This window comes from Plectrocnemia conspersa, unplaced genomic scaffold (genome assembly GCF_051122295.1).
Source record: "Plectrocnemia conspersa isolate PC_06_02 unplaced genomic scaffold, ASM5112229v1 ptg000013l, whole genome shotgun sequence".
Classification (NCBI taxonomy): domain Eukaryota; kingdom Metazoa; phylum Arthropoda; class Insecta; order Trichoptera; family Polycentropodidae; genus Plectrocnemia; species Plectrocnemia conspersa.
In genome coordinates this window covers 11669739-11694809 of record NW_028277177.1, presented here as the reverse complement: position 1 = coordinate 11694809, position 25071 = coordinate 11669739, and the positions used below count along the sequence as shown (strand labels likewise).

Here is a 25071-nt window from a genome sequence, read left to right as displayed (position 1 = left end):
TTAATATTACGTATTGCGACAGACTATGATGGACGTGATCGTTATTCTCTGAGCGGTGGTGGAAAAGCTGGCGGAAGGATGTTATCAGTGGAAGATCCTTAGAGTTCTGATTGGTGCGGCAGCGACAGTATTTCTACGGGTGTCTGCCCTCTCCTCATTGGAGACCAGCATTAAGTATTCAGGGCTGCAAAGCCTGCTGACAAATCAGAATATTGCAGCGATCATCCAGCCAATCGTTTCCAATATGTATACGCCTTTAGAAAGTGACATTGGTTCGATAAACATCTCTAAGGTTAAATTATACAACGGTAATATTGTGGCCATACGGTGGTTTTTGTATTCCAGTAATATATTGTTTACAACAAAAAAATATTTTGTCAATGCACTGGAGAATCCTTGCGTGTTATTTATGTGACCCATTTTTCTAGTCGTAACGAGAGCCGATGCGTGGTTGCACACTTTACACTATATTGTGTTGTTTATTCTTAATGATGAATGATCATTTTTGGTCATATTCATTAACGTGAGTTTCAAAAATGAGATCCCCACATTTAATTTCATTGTTGATGCTTTGCTGTCCGAAATAAGTTTAACTAGCATACCAAATATTGGTACTGTGGCGACCACACAAATAGGTCCACATACAAAAAAGGGCAATTGTCTCATTGTTGATGACCGTGAACAAAAACGTTCATGCATTAACAATGAGAAAAATATCATGGCACAAGAGGGATTTCTTAACGAACACACAACACGAGTCGTTACAAAACCTTTTGTGACAAAACGGTACGGACGCAATAAATCACCACGTTGCGAACCCTTTCCGAAGAATTCGAAAGTCTGGACATGCAAAAGACTCGCTTTCGAAAATGCAACATCTGATTTTTCAAGTTCTACGAAGCGACTGCAGAGATCGATGCTCAAAAGCGATTGGCCAGCAAGCGTGCAACCCCTAAAGGATATAAGCCTGGACTCCGATGAGGAGAGGGCAGACGGTTTGAGGAACCCTACCAGACAAGAGACGGTCAGGGAGCCTGCGATGCAGACGATCCATCCAGTCTAGGAGAGAGAAGATCTACCAGCAGCCATTTGGAGGAACCAGCCACGCGCCCTCACCGCAGACCAGAAGATCACTCCTGGAACTCCCGAACTACCAGCCGCTCAAAGAGTCACACCTGACACTCGCCGCACGCAGCCACAAGAGCCCGGAGCATCATCTATGGCCATCACCACCTGCGCCACCTTCACCGCAGTCGGGAGAAACAGCACGCTGTTAATCTTCCATTTGTCACATGTAAATTTAATTTAATTAAAGGCCGCGAAGTCAATCATCCCTAGGGCTACGTCCCCTAAAATACATATATGTAGGTCCAGATTATGAAATGGAAAGTCTTTAGAGAAGACCATCCTCTTAATCATTAATGTTGAATAGAATTTAAAATAAGGTTATATGAAAGTCATTTAATTCGCGAATCCAATTCTTATTTGTAAAATTATACATACATGAATAATAATTAAATAAATCACTATTTATATAATACATACGTATACAAGTCAAATAATATCATTTTACCGATTGCTTCGTAGATGGGGGTGGAAACGATTTGCAGAAGGGGTAAGAATTTAATATGCGAGAATTGCACAAATAGTACTACGTAATATTAAAGATTGAAATTCAATATAATGTAATTTTTTGTAGAGTTTCCAAATACATGTGACCATCTGTTTGTAAAAAGTCAGCGATATTTATTATACTTTGCGATAAATCTTGTGTTGATATGCGTCAAATAAGTAGACGGTTTTAGATAGATCTTCACATACACTAGACCTAAATCAAATAGGGCATTTGTGGTATACTATAAAAACAAGGTTAACCAACACTACTGTGAAAAAAAAGCAAAGCTGCGTGAAAGATTGTAGATGTTTTGGAGAAAATTATCTCTGTCCATCTGAAAGTCATCAGTTGATACTATGCCAAAAATGATTGCAGCTGTAATTAAAGCCAAGGGGGGCAAAATTTATATTAAAATCAAGCTTTAAATAGTTGATACCTTATCTTGTTTTTATTTATACATAACCCATTTGTTAGGCCAGGGCTGCTCATATATACTGTATTTTTTATATTTTTCATATAATATTATCATGATACACATTATAAATAAATGGATAATAACACTGTATGGTAACAGAAAAGTAAATGTTATACTATCAACATGCTCTCGATGTCGTTGAGCAGCAATTTTAGGCTACGAGCGGAGATGCACCTGCACTCAATTTACAGCATCCGATAAATCGGTGCAAAGCGTCCGATCGGGGCGCATCTCGGGGCCAAGATGAAAATAAATTGTATTTTATTTTAAGACAAGCAATTGGCCGCGGTGCGAATAATGCTACGTCTATTCTACTAGTAGTTACTACCACTACGTGGTAAGTGTCCTTAGTGTCAATAACGCGTTTATGGTCTCAATTGTCCCGAAATGGACGAGCAATTCACGCACGTAGGTGTGTCATACCTGCCCGAATTAATTCACGTCACTCAACGCCAATCTGTATATGAGCTTTAAATAGCGCATTCGCAATGAGAAGAACTTTCGTGCGTATTTATAATTTGGTGTGATATGTGTGTCACAACGTCCAAACTTAAAGCTACAAGCGTGCGGCTCGTGTATGGACTTTGTTGTTGTTTAATTCATGAAATTATATAGCGGTAATTGCCAGGCCAAAAATAATTCTGTTATATCAACAAAGTAGGTATATTTATTTTAATACGGTCATACTCTTTAAAAAAACACTTACAGAGCATAAAAAAGTTTTCTACTTGTATATATGTATAATACATTATTAAATAAAAATCGATTAGTTAAACCCTGCTTCAAAACAAAAAAACTAGCTTGTACAATAAAAATAGCAATATTAAAAGTTTAGACACCTAACCTAACCTAACTCGGTTCACAACAATGTTGTTTTTGTTAAGGTGCGTGTAACGTAGCTTAGTTTATAAGGCTTTATTTAATAGCAACAATATTGCCTGTGTTTAAAATTAACCAGCACGGTAGATCAGTGCTGTTAGTAAACTATTTACACATAATATACCTAAGTTCATATCCCATGTGAAAATTAGTGTTTTTCAGTTTGATCTAGGATATAAAAATGAGTGATTATTATATTTTTAAATGTGATTAATCATTATATATTAAGTCTTACAAAACTTTTTTAATCTTAAGGATAAAAATAAAGGTAGGTCATACATATATGGCATATTTATTATAAGGAGCTTAACTTAGCTTATAGAAAATATATAGATATTTATAAAAAAATAGCCATTTCAATTCTTAATCACTATGTCTAATGATCTGTTTTTGTGCAAAATAAATCGATAACTTATTTCAGTTAATGTAATGAAAAGGCAAGATAAAGATTAAATAAATTAAAGAAAAATGTTTAAAATAATGTATAGAATTTAATGGATTCTAAAATTTAGGTCGATGTAGTCTATATTGATTTTCAAAATGCATTAGATAAAGTTTGTTATTTTATTTTTTATTTAAATTAAATTAAGATTATCGTAACGTAATAGGTTACCCCAATGAGTCACGATGGTCGAAAACAATAATTTAATTATTTCAATACACAAGAAAAAAATATATTCAAAATAATATATATAAATAATCAAACAAAACAAATCATAAACTATCTAACTTAAATGATATGAAACGGACCAGCTCTTCATAGCTGACATTAAACGGGATAATGTGCAATTAAGCATTTTAAGGAGCCGAATGGCGACAGCCATGGGCGGGTCGGCAAGTGCGGACGTCCTAGCCCCAACGGCTATCAAAAAAGGACGCGGTCGTGATTTCCGAAGACGTTATGAAACCCAAAGTTGGAATTTTTCGAGAATACAGGCGGCCCTCGACTTTTGAACGTTTGACTTTCGCACAATTCGCTATTTCGCACTTTAAAAAAAAAACATTTTTTTTTAATTTAATTTTTTTTTAAAAAAAATTATAAACATGAGTGAGAAACGGAAAAACTTCAGTGTTGATACGAACAAAAAGAAATCAAGGACTCATAAACTTCATACGATTCGAGACAAAGATGGAAATTATTAGACGTTCTGACCAACATCAAAAAGATGTCCCTCTGAGTATTTAAATTATTCAAGCAACAGCTCTTAGTTTGCACAAAGATTGGAAGGACGGCATAAAAAAAAAGATTTTATCATGGTTTTTCAAGCAAGTAACGGTTGGTTTTACAATTTTAAAATGAGGTATTCTTTTCATAATATTAAATTTACTGAAGAATCGGCTGATGCGGATAAAGATGCTGCAAAAGAATTTATTTCCTAATTATCCAAAATTATTGAAGATGGAGAATATTCCTCTAGCCAAATATTTAATGTAGATGAGACAGGTTTATTTTGGAAAAATCTTTAACAATGAAAAATATGAATGAAGCCTTCACGCACCTTGACAAATTTTTAAATATTATGGAAGATTGTGATCCCAATGGAGAACGCATATGTCAAGTGCGTAGGGCGATCAATAAAGACATAGCATGTTATAAAATACTATATGAAGAAAAGAAAAAGAATAGTGGAAAACAGTTAACTCTTGATAACTTTTTAAAGGAAACACCCGCAAACCACACTTAAACATGTATCTTAAACGGCTCTTAAACATTTTGTATTTACTTAATAAATAAATATTACAAAATACACAAAATTTCAATTTTTTTTACTTTCCTCTACTTTCGTACATTCAACATTCGCACACATTTTCAGGAACCAATTATGTGCGAAAGTCGACGGCCGCCTGTAGCTGGATTAATGACAGCATCCATCAGTAGTTTGAAAAAATATACAACTTTCTGCGAGAACTCAGCGAATCGTATCACAACGTTCCTAACATTAAGGCGATGGGTTATAAAAATTAGCTACTTCTTCAAAAGTTAAGCAACTTCGATTTCAACTTCGATAAGCTACTCAGCGAAAAAAGTTGCAGTTGACTTCGGTCAATAACTTGAGAATGACGTTCGAGCTGGGATGAAGATTTTCTATGTACATCGCTAAAATTCGCGATAAGGCGGCAAGGATGCTCGGACTCGTTATGCGGAGCGCGTGGCACTTTAATAATTTATTAGTGATTGTTCGCGTTTTGTTCAACACGCTTGTTGGGAAGAAATCGAAGAAAATTGCTAAGATATCTATATATACGAGTATATAATATTTACTTTTTAATAATGAAAATAATAATATATTTAAATATTTTTTTCAATAAAATAATCATTTTAATAAATTTTCATTTTCAAATCTAATCTCAGGCATGATTTTCTATAAAAAAAAAACTGTCAGGACCACCCATAATCGTTGCATTGAATTGCTATAAAAATTGATCCACTAATTAAGTAGTATTAATTAAAGCACTATAAGTAAAAGCCAGGACCTTACTTAAACAAAGGCAAGGTCAGTGTCAAATGCAAATGAATACTGTACGAACAGGTACCAATCATCCCCGAATTATACATTCCATAGAATGATTACGTTGCCAGTTTTTACCGTTAAACAAATGTACTAGACAATAAATCATCACGTAAGCCTGAAAAGTACGTTAAACTCTTTTCCAATTCTCAAGTATATATAAACCTGAACACTGATGTACTAAATTATTTTTTTAGAACACAGAATTACCACTTCGCTTTCGACCCGGAATAAACGAGAGTTCAGCCAATCTAGCAGCAACCTGAGCTACGCCGAATCGACCGAAACGACCCTTAAAATACTAAGAAAGCAGCCGCATTTTATTGAATCCTGATCTTTCAGACTTTATACCACAAACTATCTTGAAAACATATATACGGTAATTGCACAAATTTTACGGATAATTAAAAAATGAAAATATTAAAAATAATCGCAAGCACTGTTAGGTTTCGTTACATTATCTTAATAAAACTATTTTGTGAACTGATTTCTCAGTAAAATAAATTAGTTGTAATATTATAATTGCTACATCCTGCGTTGATTGATGTATTTCTTTAATTTCCTGCAAAATATAATGTTAAATAAATTATTTTAATTAGCACGATAGAGCAGTGTCGAAAAAATGAAAGACATGGGATCGAATCCCACATGAAAGCTGGCGTATTTTAATTTTTTATTATAATTCCAAATAATTACTTAAAATTATATAAAATATTGTGAATATTTAAATACTAAAAAAAATGTAACAAACGTATTTTGTATGTGATACGGAAGGTATGTGTATGTTGGGAACGATATATTAAAAACTTTTTTAGTATCACGCAGTAATACTGGTATTGTATTTATATTTTTATAAAGCTTTTTTAAATTTAAATCCTGTGTTAAATATTTCAATCATTTAGAATTTTAGCTAAAATATTTATTAAGAAAGTTTGCCGCATGATCGTAATAATAAAACCAAGAGAAGTGTTATGGTAGAACCAAGTTTCTCTGATATAAATGGTACGTCATTGCAAGAAGGCAATTTACTGAAAACCTTACATAAAAATTTTCGCCCAATTTAACAAAATAATTTTAGGTTCTCTTTTAGTATACATACATTCAATTTTATATATAGTATTACCCAAGCATCCTAAACGATAAAAAAGTACATATTTTCCGCAAAGTACGTAGGGAATAAACTTTAAAGTTTACACATATACCGAGTGGAATAAGTTAACGCGGAAACATCTTGAAATATATATTCCGAGTAAAGTTTTTTTTGCGGTGTCTCGAGAAGGGTATAATCGCAATTATCCACAAATGTCGGCGATGAGATAAAAGGGCAAGCCTTCTTACGGAAATTTGTAGTTAAATAAGTACGTACCTGGAGGCAGCGAAATAGGCAAAGGAATCTCCTTGCTGAGAAGCGGCTGTTTGACGGAGTTGGATTTGGCGAAATCCACACCCATTTTGGAACGGCCTTCACCTGAATAATAAATATTTTAAATTATGTATAACAATATATGCATATTCATAAATGTATTTGTATAAACGTAAGTATACATATATAATATGTAAGAACAAAAAATGTAATATTGCGGCATGAACATCCTATTAATGAAAGTAAAATAAAGGATATTCAATTACATGACATGGCAAAATATCGTTGCTGTATTATTACAATTTTTAGAAAATTAAATAGCAGCGTTAATTAATATATATGAAAGTTTTTCTTAACTCGTTTTATTAATATCATTTTCATATTATCAAGGTTAGCAATGGCGCAGCAGATTCGATTTTCAGTTCTCCACCAAATTTTAATCTTAAATTTTATAGACAATTACTTGAAATGTAATTCATAAATAACTTTTATAAAATTATTTTATTACTAAAAATAGCTGTGATTCTATATTTGGCTATAAATTGTAAACGGCAAACAAATTGGTAACCATTAGTCTAAAAAGTTGTCGCTGCTTTTTTATATTATTTAATACATAAATCATTAACAAATTCAGAAGCAAGGTTAAAAAATGAACCAATCGAAGAATAAATCGTTATAGTTTAAATGAGCAGATTGCTGTAAATAAGTTTAGTTAGTTCATACCACAAGATTTTATCGAATGAAAATGTATGTTTGAGTTAAACATTTTTTAGTAACTCTTAACGAAACACTGATCAAACAAATTTGTTCTTTTGCATTGATATGGGAAACGAATCATTTGCCATATAGCGTTAATAAACTTAGATTAGCTCATAAAATAGTTATTATTTGTAAAATATACCAGAGATTAGACTTGACTGAAAGACAAAATTGGCTATCAAATGCAGATACATATTTAATGTTAAAAGAAAAACCAAAGGCAGCTTTATTGAATGCGAAGGTCTAAAAAGATATTTCATTGTGTTTTATATTGTCACATGTGGAATCAAACTTCCTCCAAGATTGAAATCTGTTATGTATACATCTATTCAAGTTGCTAAATACATTTCATCTCAAGATTTGCGGGACAAAATGTAAGTTTTGCGGGACAAAAAGTTTTGCTGTATCACACAAAAGTATTCTAGCATTCTCAAGAGAGCTTAACTTGTGTTATAAATTAAAAAATAAAGGAAAATTTCTTTAGAGACAAAAATTTGTATTTTTTTAGTACAGTACTTAAACAAAAAAAATACTTCATAAGTTGTTGCGGAAAATTAGAAAAAAATATATAAATAAAATGTTCAGAATTATTGTTATTTAGTACACGCGTCTTTTACTTACAAAATTAATTGTGGTCAATAAGACTTTGTTGAAAAATAAATAAGTTTCTTTTAAAGTGAGTATAAGTCAATCCGACAAATATTTTTTAGACTTTTCATATACTTAGATTTTCGAATCAACACTTTTACATATAGAAAAGATTATGCAGTATTTCTCATTTCATATATTAAATTAACTCAAGTTGTTCATTAAGCCCAGCACAATAACTTGTCAGTTCAAATGGTAAATTCGCACAACTAACCTCAGTCATGACTAGCTTTCATACTATCGTATAGTTGGTTTATTTAATACCACAGAGCGTGAAATTAAATCGCTCGTGAAGATTTCGCTCATATACAATTACCTAGTGTATAATATAACGTGTTGCAATAAAGCTCAGTTCAATTAAAATTATGTTATATTAAGCGAGCACACAATTTTAAATAATTTCACATTTCAGGTTCCGTTTCAGGGCATAAAATTGTACTAATTGACCAATTACGATCTAGATTGCGGCAACAGGAGCGGAAATAGGGCAAATACTCTCTTCCGGGCATTTAGCATAATTTTTATGAATTACCAAACACGAAAGGGTAAAAACGCATTACGTTTTAAAGAAAATCAGTGGCATATTCATAAAAACCAGAGATTAAAATGTATTTTAATATTATGCAAGGTATTTTATTAATTAAGTGTAATACCTAATTTTTATATTTTTAGCAACCTTTGTTCCCAATATTCTGATAAACATAAGTTGAATAAAATCTCTAAAATAGCAAGTGATTATAAAACAATTAAATAAGTTAATTAGCTAATTTGTATTTGCGACAGTGCTAGTGTATGTCATACAATCTTGTGAGATCATGATCCATAAATCTTTAAAAAAATAAAAGTTTTCTAAGGAATTTCAGTAATGCGTGTCTATTTAATTGTTAATAATTTTGATTCTTTCAATTAAAAACGTATATGGATTAAATAGATTCATTTTTGTATAACTTGAGTGTTATCGTTCTGTTCAAAGACTCACAAACACATTTCACATTTGATAATCTAAAGCTTTTAATCTATAAAGACAAAGCGTGAGAAATAATCTACGTAAGCGAACTGGAAGGTCGTCTAGATTAGGGGTTTTGCTCCACAAAGCCTCTTTAATAATATATTTATGTTTATATTTTTTACTAAAATAATATTATATGATTAAATATTAATTAGAATAGCAAGATCATTGTGTAATGTTTTAATTAGCATAATAAAACCATTAGATTAGGTTATCTGTGTATAAAATAATAAAGTTTAATTTTCGAAAAACGGTTAAAATAATTTAAACAAATATGTTTAGATTTATTAGATGGATGCTAAATAGTAATATTAGGATATTAAAATATGCGACATACTGATAATTACAAATATAAGAAAATATATCTCTAGATTATATGTGTGTTTGATTTCGTTAAAATGGGTAGAAACACAATGAAATCGGAACACCGGAGAAAAAAAAATAGCGTAGAATGACAACGTGGGAAAATAAAATAATCTATGGGAAATTAGTTAAATTTATTCAGACGAAATATTATTCCTTTGGATACAAGTAAATTAGGATTTTTTTATGTATCCTTTTTAATGACAATGATTAAAAAATTATATTGGGATTTCATATCATACATGCATACTTAAATATGTTGAGCATGAATGTAATATAAAACATCAATGCATATTGGCTACCTCACTGAATTGCGAGTCAAACATAATTAATTGTTACAAACTCAAAGATCGCGCGGCTATAAAATTAAATAAATATATTTATTAGAGTATTGAACATAACATAAATTTATTCAAACAGATAATTAAACATTTTAATTAATTCTGATATTTAAAATTCGTAACCTAACTCGTTTTAAGCGGATGAATTTTCACAATCATCTTAATTTACTTGCGTTTTAGAATTCAACTCCGCATTTCGCATACTAATTGTGGAACTATGGTAAATAATATATTTAACAAAATTACACACATATATCTATTTCACTATTTAATCACCAAACCAATCAACTTAATCCGTTCGAACATTTTTTTATTTTAATCTGTTCCGTAAAATCGTGATTGGAATCTTGCCAAATTCGGTAATTAAAAGAAAATATTACTCTCTCTCTCACTTTGTGACCGATTAATATCCTCCTGGTGCAGAGTTAATTTGTTGGTTTCCATTGCGTCCTTGAATTCTTTTCGTTTGATTTCGTTATATATTAGACACGAAGACCGAAAACTTATTAAGGTCGCTGAGAAACTACCGTACCAATATCGATCTAATAATATCATTTTGTCTTTTTTTTTTCGCCGATGTTACAAGAAAATAAAGTAATGAGACGAACAATAAAACGATCATTACTAAAATTTCAATGTATATTTATACAAATTGCAAGAACTAAACCAACAGTGAACCATATATTATTTGTGAAGTAATTTAACAACTAATCTAACTTAACCGAAAACATAGTTAAACTAAAAAAAAATAGTAAAACTAAATGCAATTTTCTTACTAGGTTGAAAATACTGCGGTTTCCGGTAGGATCTGTGTAACGTAGCAATTTTTAATAGGTTGTGAATTGTTTGCAGTGATTATTCAAAATATAAAATACCAGTGATCTGTATATTTTATGCGCAAGAAGAATATGCCGCTAATATAATTAGCCAATTTGCTTCTGCTTATGGCAATATGTGGAAAAATACATATTGATGTTATAACGTTTATTGTCAAGAAAAGGTTGTACGTCATCGTTGATGAAAAATATGTGCTTTACATTTTACAATAAATAAGTCTTTACGCGTTAAGTGCCGAAAAAAGATCAATTTGTTCCTCAGTTTACTAAATGAACTAAAGTTGATATGTTCAAAATAATTTACAAAGTTAAAAAGACACTAGGTTGTTTTTTTCTCACAATCAATGCTGACATCTACGCGGAAATTCGCGGACTTAGTATGTGGGCCCAAGCGTGTGCAAAGTAACACACACGCGAATTATACCATAATTTTTTTGGGTTTTGCGGCCAAATCGTGTAAATTTGAAGCTAGTTAGCTACCGCAAAATCTAGTTACAGTTTATTTTCAGAAGCATATATAATTTACTAAACATAAAGAGAAATATATATGTTGATCTCAGGCAGTGAAGTTCAAAAAAGTATATTTCTTGAGAAAAATCGTCATATGAAGGTTTCAACCACATGCACAATTTATTATAATTTAGAGCTCATTTTAATGACCATTTCGAACAAACTAAATCACGTCTCGAAATTAAAGCAATCAACAGAATTTTCCATTACAATGGAAGAGAGATCTTGTGACTAAGGAATAATTGGAAATATTTCATAAATACTATTGAATCCCTTATTTAAAAATAAAGAATGCTAGCTTATTATGCAAAATTATATTGTTTCAAAATTGTTCTAGCTAGACGATGCATTACATCCTCGGCAAAATTAAATTCTTCTACTATTTGGTTAACGATCGCCGGAGTGGCCATATATACCGTTTCTATTTTAGGCTCTAAATATATTTTGTGCGTGAGTCCAGGCAGCAATGCAATTGCCCCGCAAATATCATTTTCTGTCTCGAATCAGCATTATAAAAAATGTGACACTTGATAAAAAAATCAGAAAAGACATGATTAATATGCGGTGAAATCGCACCAGGAGAGACTCCACGAAGTCACTGCAGCAGATACGAGCCCGGGGACTGCAATCACGAGAGCACTCTACAGATATCATAGCCGACAATAATACAACTCGACACGCCAGCAAAGACTCCAACTTCCAAGACCTATCATATAAACTTAACCGCCTGATAGCGGTGTAATATATGTGTATAAAATAATATGTGTTCATAAAATAACTGATCTTAACACCAAAAAATATTTAAATTTTTATTAAGAACCAGGTTATGAATGATTATTATTGACTTTTGAAAGTTTGTGGTTATTGTGCGATATTGGGTGTCCTGCACGATTACTATATTCATTGTTGCACAACTCTGTTACTGTATGGCAAGATTCTATATCGTTTTTTAAAGTTAATTAATATTATTCGCGTGAGGTCTTAATTCATAAAGTACGGCACCGCATTTGTTATTTTGGGATCTCTAAATAAATCATTGAAACCCACTACACCTGTATCATATTTTTAAACAATTGTTTTGTAATAAAACACATAGAAATACATCCATTATTGATACTATATAACATTTCCCTTCCATTTGTTTGGATGTTCACAGCAATAGGAATTTGATAGTGATTTGATAAGAGGCTAAAAAAAATTTGAGCACGTGAAGTAAACAATTAAAAAGGCACCTTCTTAAATACTAGGAAATTTTGTTTACATTTAATTTAATAATAGGATAAATATATGAAGTTAGTAAGATTGCGTAATTGTCATTCAGCTAACGTCACATTTTAGCTATAAATTACATTTTATTTGATATTTTTAATCGTCTTTTTAAAAGCATATTTAAAAAAATGTTTTCGTAAATAATTTAGTGTATGAGGCTAAGCTTAGTTTATAAACATCAATAATTAGGAAAATACTAATCTGATAAAAATTATTGTGTGAAAGTGTTTTTCATATAAAATTTAAACATAAATAAAAACGTATACTATAAGTTATAGAGTTTATCTTAAAAAAAAAATCATAAATAGAACACTTAAGTGAAATATATTATACCATAACATATTGCTGTGATTTAAAAAAAATATATAGTATATAATGTTTAGTTATTAGACCATTATTTTAATTACAACAACACCGTAATGAGCTTTCAAAGAACATTTTTTTTATTTTTGCTAATTAACTACATCTAATTACTTTAAACGAGCAAAACTAAACACGCCATATAATCCAAAAGTCAATGAAAGCAATTTATCAATTTAGGAAACGACAATGAAAGCACCATATTCTACTCAAATATTAAGATAAGTTGAGTTCCCTAATTCGTAATATGTTCGGCGCAAATTTATTCTTAATGTTAGTAACCAACGTGAAAATAAGATTGAAATTTCATTTTAAGCGGTTGCAATATATTTTATTTGAGATTGCTTCTCTCGTGGTCAATTTTATGTCGCATTATCACAAGCAAAAAACAATGAAATCAAGTCAGCAAAAAAACATTACTTGTGGCCAAGTGTTGAATAATATAATATTATGTAAAGCAAAGCGCGAGCAACGTCGGATACGAAACAAACATTTTTAAATAATAAATTGCCTTATGGATATGTTCAAGAATTTCAATAAGGAAGATACACTCATTTCTAAATTTAGCTAAGCCTCACACCACTGGTCGATAAACGGTGGTTCGCAAGCTTTTAGTCGAATTGCAAAGTAAACTATTTTTTTATTATTTTAATATTAGCACTGTTATTAAAAATTGTATTAAAATAAAAATAGTATTTTAAGAAAATTAATTCAATCAAAAATTAACCGAGTTAAATGCGACTTTGAGCTTAAATGAATCACATAAGAATATAAATATAAAATATATAAAAAAAACATGAGCTTAAAAAGGTTTCCGATTCATTTATCAGTCGATTAATACGTGCTCTATACATATCACGAGCCACATATGTAGAACTACATTAAAAAATATGATTACAAGAATTCATTTGACATTCCAATGAAAACATTCTGTACATGTGTGTTCATTCATAGTGACTCATATGCGCCAATGTGAGGTAACCAAAATAAACTTTCGTCACGACATTATTGGGGTAGGTATCTGCGACGAAATTGTTTTAAAGTTAATCCAGCTGAGTCGTTAAGATAATTATCGGGGGGCAAAAAAGGTACAGGCCCGAAATAACTACGATGATGATCCGACCAAAACTTACAGAGCTTTCGGACGATTCGCACATTGCTTTAATTATCAAAATTCGCATAGCGTGACGAGCTGCTTGCCGAATTTAAACAAATGTTATATACACATATTCGATATGGAGGAAATCGAAAAGAGCTTCGTATGTGTGTGAGCTTTTGTGAGTTTTCCCTTTCGGTCCGACCGTTAACTGTCTTTTTGTCTTTCGTGTGCCGGGGGTATAAAAAGAGCGACGGTTTTAACTGTTGTCAATAATGTCAACCGTTAAGGCTTAGATAATAAATATTTTGAATAAAAACGCGGCTTATTGACTTAATTGATCAGTGATACAATTTTTACTGTTTTGTGTCTAATTTTGGTTAAAAATAACAGCAATAAACTAAAATATATTTTATTTTAATAATTTAATAATTTTTCAGATATTACTGAGTACATTATATTATACAAAGCAGTAACCAAACTATATTTGTAAGTACTCAAACCCTAAACAAAGAACGTGACGAGTACCATATCGACGTTTTTGGGCAATATCTGGATAAGCCCCTATAAATATTTAATTAAATCAATGATATAGGTTTACCATGAAAATACCGATTTGAGAGCGAAATTGATAGTGTCGACCGTGGAACATTTTATGGTCGACGTGGGAGCGTGATGCACCGTATTTTATAGAATGAGATGTTATACATATGTATATAAATATAATACATACATATATGTGTAATATGAACGTGTGTTTGTTATTATTAAACAGCATTTTAATTTAATTCAACATTATTATCATCATCAATTTGAAAATAGTTACTATATAATATTTTTAAATTAGTAAGATAGTCAATGAATATGGTTGAACTATGATGTATGCTACCTTAAGATTAATTTCTGATATCTTAGAAACAATATGCAATTCCCTAAAGTAGTGGATATTAACCTGTGATACGGGAAGCATCATAAGATTCCCTAACGAGCTCGACGGTTTACCGTTACAATCTAATTAGAATCCACTACTATTTGCCTCTCAGCCATACAACGTGGGGGTGTTACCCTGCGCTTCTAAAGAAATATTTACCATTTTATTTTTATTATATAATAATGCTCTTTTCTTATAATAAATATAAATATTTTATTGCTTTTGGTAACAACAATAGTAGAAACACATTTAATAATGACTATAATAATTATATTTATTTAAAAGATCGTTAAAATTCTACGCAAAATTAAAAAAATCAGATACGTAAGTAGCAAAATTATGGAATGAAGTTAGTGGTATTGTAGGTTAATCACATTTATTCATTTAAAAATCCAGGACTAACGCCGATCCCCTAGAAATAAAAGTGGGAGGGGTGTCGCATGCAACGAAGAAAGAGATAAAGCATGCTATTTCGTGTAACGGTACTTCATCCAGACGACATGGGAATCTTATGAAGCATACGTCAAGGTATTTCTGGGAGTGCGAGAGAAGTTTCTAACTACATAAATTTATTTTTGTGGTATTAGAAAAATATTAACATTTTCGATGGCATCAGTCAATTTTTTTTTTTGAAACAGGATTGACAGGTTTGGCTGCCTATTCACTTACTCTGTATCTACCACTGCTTTTTGTGACATTGGCAATATATTGAGAAACTTCTTGAGATGAGCATACGAACGTTACATAGCAATTTGACGCAGAAACAAGCATATACTTAATTAATAAATAAATAAAACCAGAATAGGATAAATTGATTACAGAAACATTTTTCTCGCAAATTTTGAATAATATATTATATAATATAACTATAATTATTTGATACGCGATTTATAATTATTATTTAATTAATTGTAGTAAACCCTCGCTATGTCAAAAAAAAGCCAATGGAAAGACGATTAGGCTGCTTATGGATTCACTTGTACAACAGAAAAGGATGGTACGCAATAACCACAATGCATATTATGTTCCAAGATATATTCAAACTTCAATATTAAACCATCAAAGTTGTTAGATCATTTCAACAATGTGCATGGTGGTGAAGGTGCAGGACATAGTATGTACATCTTGAAGTCAAAAAAGTCTCGATTTTTACCAGTGGTACTATCACAAAATTTAGAAGCGTCATATCTGTGCGCTAAGTATTTATAAAAAACCTCACACAACCACTGGGGAATTAATAAAACTTTGTTCATTAATAATTGCGAAAACAGTATTAGATTCTGTTACAACGAAATAAATGATCTCAGTGAAGATATTTTACTGCAAGTAGTAGAATACATAAAAGCCATTACTCCAAAAGTAAGCATACAACTGGATGAATTATTTGATACAAGAATTCCTATTTAATGAGCCACTGTAGTAAACTTCAAGAGGAATTGATGTTTTCAATCACAGCAAAGATTTTTTCACCATTAAATAAGCTCAATTTGCACTAATTGTGCCACAGCAATGTTGGGCAAAAATTTCAGTTTTTTTACATACATCAAGACAGAATTACAGCAAGTTACAAAAAAGCATTGAATATTACACCATCATGCACTTAAATCGAAAGCTTTGCCAGAAAATATAAAACAACACTTAACTACTGCAATAAATGTAGTAAAAGATTAGCTATTAAGCTAAATAAATTAATAAAATAAAGAAATAAATAAAAAATATACGAGAACGAGACCTTAATCATTGTATTTTTGTACCTTTTGTGAAGAAATCGGTGCTGCTTATACTGTGGTTTTTTTCACACCGAAATACAGCTGTTCTCTAAACAGGGTTTTTGAATTGCGTGAAGAATTCTAAAATAAATTAATAAATACTCCTTTTTAGTAAAGACTTTGAAAAAAATGATACAATACTTAGCAGATATATTCAGCTACCTGAATGAATGTTACACACCAAGCCAAGGATTAGGTAAAAAATTCTCTTCATTTATTGAAAAACTAAAAATCTGGACACCTCGAGTTAAAAATGGGAATTATCCAATATTTCACTTGGTTGATTAAAATGTTCTGGAAAATTAAAAAAATACTATTATATGTACCTGAATTTGCAATCTATTTTAAACGATTACGTGAGCCATTTAATGTTAGCAAAACTCTATTTCTATATAAGCTACATTTGATGGACGATCGCAATTCTGGTGTACAAAGATGGTCCTTTATCCACACCTAGTGAAAGAAGCATTGCAGTTACTTCTATAATTTGACACCACCTACATGTGTAAAATGGAATTTTTATTGCTTTTTCATATAAAAACTAAAGCAAGAAATCGCTTAAATGTAAATTAATTGAACTTACGCGTGTCTCTTTTTAAAAAAAGGAGCTTCGCTTCACAAGTATTATTATGAAAAATCAACAACAGCCTAGCAACTAAAAAAATGATATTATTTTGTATGTAATATATGAATGTATTATATATATTTTCAAATAAATAAATATATCTTGCAGCAAATGTATTTTATTAATTAAAAAATAAGAACACATTTTTCAATGGGGTGCGGAAACGTATTTTCAGACTCAAAAAGGTGCGGCTCACTAAAAAGGTTAAGAACCACCGCTCTAATGCCGGTTTCACACGTGCCGGATGGATTCACCCGGCACCGGGCCGGCGCCGTTTACAAAGCTTTCACACGTGGCCGGTCTCTGGCCGGTTTCTGGCCGGTTTCTTCCCAACCCGACCTATACCCCGTCAACTGGTGCCAGTAATTTAGGATTAACGGCTTCACATAAGTCCTTCCACACATTTCGCGTTATTTTTTTATTTTTGTATGTATTCTACTAAGATAATTAAAAGAGATTACATTAATATAATTAAAATTTCGAGGTCTATTTCTTCCGCTATTGCCTAAACACGAGGAATATATATTATATATTATTACAAGATACCACAATCACTGTCAACGGCCCGGTTCATGTTTGAGTTTTACCCCCACCACACTCAACTCGGTACCCGGCGCCGGACAGTTTAGTGAGCGCGGCCGGCGACAACCCGGCAGTTAGCGTCGGGCCGGCGCCGGGTAGATTTGTCCGGTACGTCTGAAATGATAAGTACTAGCCCATACAACACCATCCCCAAACACATAATTATAGAAAATAAAATTATAAACATTGTTCCAAATATAAATATGAATTTACGTAGGAAAATATATTTTAGAAATATAAAATAAAGTAATTTGAGTAATTTGAGTAAATAAGTACATATATTTCTTGAGTTGACTTAAGATCCTAAGGCCGGTTTCACACGTGCCGGGTGGATTTGCCCGGCACCGGGCCGGCGCCGTGTAGTGGGGATGGTGTTGTATGGGCTAGTACTTATCATTTCAGACGTGCCGGACAAATCTACCCGGCGCCGGCCCGACGCTGACTGCCGGGTTGTCGCCGGCCGCGCTCACTAAACTGTCCGGCGCCGGGTACCGAGTTGAGTGTGGTGGGGGTAAAACTCAAACATGAACCGGGCCGTTGACAGTGATTGTGGTATCTTGTAATAAAATATAATATATATTCCTCGTGTTTAGGCAATAGCGGAAGAAATAGACCTCGAAATTTTAATTATATTAATGTAATCTCTTTTAATTATCTTAGTAGAATACATACAAAAATAAAAAAATAACGCGAAATGTGTGGAAGGACTTATGTGAAGCCGTTAATCCTAAATTACTGGCACCAGTTGACGGGGTTTAGGTCGGGTTGGGAAGAAACCGGCCAGAAACCGGCCAGAGACCGGCTACGTGTGAAAGCTTTGTAAACGGCGCCGGCCCGGTGCCGGGTGAATCTATCCGGCACGTGTGAAACCGGCCTTAAGGTATACATTAAAGAAAGAAGATAACATTCAAATGACACATTAGTATTACAAAAAAATTATTAATAATTATATACTGTTTTTATTATCAGTAATTTAAAGCCATGCTTATTTTGGTTTAAATATTGTTTTTTGATGTCCTGTAATTCATAATATAATTTATTTTAGTATTAATTTAATATGATAACATTATACTTAAAAGCGTTTATTTGTTACTTGCGTATGTATCAACAAGTTTACTAAGTGTGTTTCTTTCTGAGAATTTTTTAAGAAAAATACCATATCGAGAACTCTTTTTAATCAAAATTAAATCTTATACAAATATTTTTAAATTGTTTACAGCCGATTTATTTTTTAAACCGCTGCATAAAAAAGGGTGCGTCCGTGCCAGATAATTTAAAATATGCATTTTTTCTTAGAAGTTTTTAATAGAGGTCGGCAGTATTTGAATGACATTAAAATATTTACGACTTTCTAAGCTACTTTAATCGGTCTAATCGTTGCTTTGATATCCAAAGAACTACATTAATAAGCAGATAATAAAAAAGCGGTAGATTGTAAAAATGTATGGGAACTTTTCATCGAGTTTCGTAATAATATGTTGGCGAACTTTAATCTCGATTTTTTAATGATCTTAATCTTGCCCGGAATATAAAAAATGTTTTTGATAGTTTTCTCTACGATTCGTGTATAAGTACGGCAGCCAAAATTTTTTTTGTAACTATATGCTCTATAATTATTCGTGGCCATTATAAAATAATCATCATCCTAATAAAGATTATTCTCTTCAATAATTATTCAGTCTTATGTTCATCAATAATATTGTATATTAAAATAACAAGTAAAAATTAGAATTCTCATTTATCAAAAACTGAAACACATTGAGAAACTAAATAGAATGCCTAGATAATCATTAAAATTATCACTAGTGACGTATCATTAGCGCCAACAAATCATTCGTGATTTGACATGGCTTTAAGGTACGACCTTTAAATTTCTTGTGAATAGCCGGCTGCAAATTTAATGGTTCGTGTTTTAACAAATGTTTATCTTTGTATTGATTGGTAATTAAATATTTAAAACGGTTAGTCTACCACAGATTTTCATAAAAAATTAGGTCACCATAGACGAAGTTCAATTTAGAATTTCCTAAGCTCGAACCTACAATAAAATAAAGATTATGTTTATATAGTATATATATACATATATAACTATGTATGTATATGACTTATATTATCAACTAAACAAATAAATTCTAAGCAATTAAGCAAATTATTTTTTTTAAGGTTCAGACATGAATTACTGAATAGAAAAGGGTTGTTTTTCACCATGACAACGTGCAATCAAATGTGACGATTCTGTTCCATTTATTTAGGTCATTATATTGTACAATTTTCTAAATGTAAAATAAGAAATTCATAAAATGGTCATTGATTCTGTTTTATTTAGATTAAAAAAAACGTTTAAGTAATATTTTTTTAATAGATGGTTGGTTAAGCTAGTTGTTAACTAAAAATACTCTCCGTTGATTTTTCATTGGTACGATTCCAGTAGGTACTTATACATGGTTCTGATATTTTCAATAACACGAACATCGAAATTATTTTACATTAATATTTATTTTCGTATAGACACGCGATAAAAAACAATACACACAACATACCACCAAGTAACTGCGATTTTAACGCATAACGAACGATGCGGCACAAAACTTTAAATTAACGTGGCAAATCACCGACTCGCACAAAACGTATAAATAACCCATTAGTGCCTATATACAAGCGTTCCCAAATGTTAATCGATCGGCTAAACGGTCGTTTCGTTTTAATTCCATGCGTTCGCTTAACATAATCATCACGAATATAATACTAATAAATATTATTATATATATTTTATTTAGCAAGTATATCGTTGCAACTTGACAGGCGTAAACCCAATGCGTTACAACGGAAAAAATAATAGTTTATAAATAATTGAAATTAATGAGTCATAATTTATTCTTTTTTTTTATAATAATTGTATCGTTTTCTTCATATTGTTTTTGTCATTCATATACTACCTACTAATTACTACTGCAATAGACTACTAACATACAGACCATTGCATGTGAATAAAGTACGTATTTTCAGTACTTAATTTTGCACTAGTCAATGGGCATTTATTTTTTTAGGTACGCATATCTATGTTTTATTAAAAACATTTTTTAAATAAGCATTGTGACACGTATATAATTTTTAATTTTTTGCAGCAACATTCAATAAAAATATCGTGATATAGTGAAAAAATAGTAGTGAAAACAACGCCAAATAAGTACTTGCTTACAATTTATAATTTATATAATGTTTTTTTAATATGGTGATAAGTACTTGAACCCAAAAACAATTATGCTTTAATATATTGTCAATAAAAAAATATTATATCAAGTCAAGAATAATCATGAAAAATGTTTTATCATTATTAAAATAATTGCTAAAATACCGGTATTGAAAATATGCTCCAGAATGGGAGCCATAGCAATAATCTTTTTATTAAAATCAACGTAAAGCATAGAAATGAATTATTCATTTTGTAAAGCAAAATTTTAATTAATTAAAAATATTCCTCGTTGTTTTTATAAGAAGGTACGATTTAATTATTATTATATTGGTATTCAGACTGAAACAAGCCTCAAAAACCGATACACATGTTGATATTTAATTATGAAATTGTGTGATAAATTTTGCAGCAAGAACTATGCACCAGTATTGTCATCTTCTTGTAAATTATAAAAAAATAATTATCCATAGTTACGACTTCAATCACTTTCAGCAAGTTTTATTACACCATCTTCTTGTTTTTCGTCACATTTATTCAGCAGTATTTCAGCAAAAAGCGTCGAAATCTCTTCATACAGAAATAAAAATAAACATCATACACACTGATTTTGATAAAGCATTTGACAAAGTTAAAAATTATTATTAAAAAAGTGAATTTGAATCGATTATTCCTGTATTATTTAAGTAATCGCAGTTAATTCGTAACATATGGCGGTTGGCAAATAATATTTTTGACTCTAAGGTGCAACTAAAATTATTAAAAAGCATTAGATTTGTTGCGGACTCTTACTCTCTGTGATGATATGAGCTTCCATCAACCGTCTGCACTTTAGTGTAAGAAAATGGCATATTAAGCAATTTTCCCGAGCTCTTTTATCGTCAAAATATTCATACAATCTCGATGGGAAAGTTCTGGTTTCAGATACGTCCTTGGAAAATCTCTGAATCATGTTCTCTCTTCACGTTAACGATATTTGCGATAAATCCTTAAAGATGCTCGGCTCTATTATGAGGAACGTTTGATGATCATTTATTTATTATTATCCTGTATTGCGATTTTGTTTACCGCATTTTTGAATCTAGATCTATAATTTAGAATCACAGTATAATCAACTCTTAATCGGAAAATTTCAGAAAATGTTCCTGAGATATTTTTATTATCCGTTTTGTATCCCAGCGCCTTTCTTTTATCTGAGTTCTCGAAGAAAGTTTGTCCTAAGGGGTGCTATTGATAATCTAACTATTCTTGAATAATTGTAGTTTAGGAATCCGAAATGCCTACGAGAGTTCCGATACATATTAGAGTTTCTTCTGAAGTCGCTATCCAGATTCTTATACGCTGGCATTGCACATTAATTTACTTAATGTCAGCTACGAGGAGCTGGTCTGATACGTATCATATACTTTTAATATTTTATGTTTTTTTTCCTTTCTTATATATTATTTGACGCATTATGCTAACCTATTACGTCACAAAAATCATAATTTAAGTAAATAAATAAACACTGAAGCTGCAATCGAGAACTGTCTTTGACAACACAGACATATGTTTTATTAATGGCGTAATTCTATACTGCTGTAAAAATCTAACTTAATCCTTTTCGCTCGTGAAACAAAAACCTTATGAGTTAAGATTGCTTTTATAAACATCATTCTTATTACGCAGTCCATCGCTAATAAAAAAAATGTAGGCTCTTCAAAATTGTGTTGTGATCCAATGTATATATGTACAATATGCGGCCCACACCGCCTGTTGATGCGGCTTGCAAAACCATTTATTTAAACATTTTTATATAGAAGATATTCTCTCAAATACCATTTTTTTATTTGAGTTCTGTGACATGACCTAAGCTCAAAAAGTTGAACATACATTCTCAAGGATTCTGCTCAATTTTGCAAGCCTGAAATATGGAAAAACTTATATTTTGGCATTATTATATTTAGTTGTAAAAAATCTTTAATCTGGATCTTTGTAAATATCTTATAATTGTGATGTTTTCGTCATTGATTGATAACTTGGAATGCTTATAAATAATATTTTAAGAACGGAGGAGTAAAAAATTAGTTTGCAACTTAATTCGTAAAATTGCAAACTATTTTTTTTAAAACTATATGATTGGTTACTAGTCTTGCTCATAAGAAACAGCATATAAACAACAGAATAAAGTTTAAATTTAAATTAACTATTAAATTTAAAGACGATATAAAAATGTACTTATTAAAAGTGTTTTTATATGTATTATATATTTTTACTGTAAAATATTGAATATGAAAATATATTCAATACTAAATATGTTGATAACAATAATATTTTTAATATTTAGGTTAAATTTTACAGAGAAATTTGTGTTTAATATAAACTCCTACCATTCAGCAATAAATTGTTTCGATAATAAAGTTATATGAATTTGACTAAAATAAACTTTCTGAACACGAATCTGATTATTGAAATTAATTTTCAGTTCTAGTTTACAATAAAGTAAAATGTATTTTTAATTAAAAACTATTATTGGTTATTTGTTTTTGCAGTGATTAATTAATGAATTATTTTTATTCCACAATGAAATTTTACAACAAATATAAAGCACATATTTTTTAAACGAAAATACTTAGTATTCTAAAAATTTAAGGTGTAACATATATTCAAATTTGTATAAACAAAATAACATAAACAAAAAAAAAATATAACGGAGACAAAAAAATTTAATTATATGAATATTATATATTCAAATAGTGATTTCTGTTAATAGTCTTACCTTCAAGGTTAATCAAAGCTTTTACGTTAAAAAAGGTAAAAAATATTTGTTTTAAGCCCTACTACATATTTTTTGTTAAGTTTTGTTTGCGCTATAGATTTTAATCATAATTACAGTAAAAAATCCTGTTTTATAATTGCTTCAAATTTGTATTATTAATGACGTTTATATTTTAGCTTTCAGTATTTTGTTATAAATAGTTTTTGAATATAATCGATATTGTTTAACTTTCTTAAGCATTATAAAACGGGTAAGCTAGTAAATAATAATAATATTATTGAACTTGACATACAAAAGTCAATGATTTTACCTTCGTGATTGGTGGGTGATAGGATGTCGGTGCCAACTTCCTCAGACCTGGGACACGGCGTGTACCCATACTGGGGACCCTTGCCGTTCCGCCCTGGGGATGGTGATATTCTGCTGAACCGGCCCCTGTCACTCATGGTTTGAATTTTTCGTTTCTCCCGCGTCCATGTCAAAAAACGACGCCCGGCGACGCCGCAGCATCAGCTCGCTACGGCCGCGGAACGCCACTGCCGGTACAATCGGAGAGCCGCAGCCGCCAGCGCCAGCTGGGACCCATACACGCTCGGCAGCGCCGCTGAACGTCCTCTGCGGAGTTTCAAAATATTCACATTATTTTTAATTTTTTTTTTAGAATTATATCGAGTCTTGGAGTTGGATTTGAAAGCATTTTTTTGTCGAAGGTGTCGTAGAAATGTATTCCAAATCTACATACATAGATAACAAGATTTTTCAAAGCTTCAATCAAAACCGAAGGTAAACATAGTTGTATGTAGTACATATAAAATTCACAAATGTATTTTTTAATATCTTCTTACAAATCACTTATATCACACGTTAAAATATTGATTTAAGTCGGTGATAAATACATGAAAGCCCATATGTTCCCTACTATTTTATAATTTTTAGTGTGTTTGGGAAATCGTAAGGTTTCATATTTGTTTCTAATCATAAAGTGAATATCGTGATGAATAAGCAAAATTAAATTAGGCACATCAGTTGATTGTAAGCTGTAATAGCAGTTTTTAATTAATAACATAGCTGTTATTGATTTTCATATTTTGATTTCAGTCTAGTGTTTTACTTCTTATATTGAAGTTGTTTCGAAAATATTTGAGTTCATTTCAAGGAGTTTTACTTTTAATGAATGTAGAGT

General features: G+C 31.0%; 1 protein-coding gene across 1 annotated transcript in view; it reads right to left on the bottom strand.

Annotated features, from left to right (window-relative positions):
- The window catches only part of LOC148227273 (uncharacterized protein C01C4.2), a 79406-nt gene extending 54972 nt beyond the window's left edge, over nt 1-24434 (bottom strand). The window contains exons 1-2 of the mRNA XM_088202601.1: nt 24199-24434; nt 6846-6947 (exon numbers count right to left, since the gene is read on the bottom strand). Of these exons, the coding sequence (XP_088058727.1) occupies nt 6846-6947; nt 24199-24334 (238 nt within the window). The 5' untranslated portion in view covers nt 24335-24434. The remainder of the gene's footprint in view (nt 1-6845; nt 6948-24198) is intronic.
- Between the last annotated feature and the right edge of the window lie 637 nt (nt 24435-25071).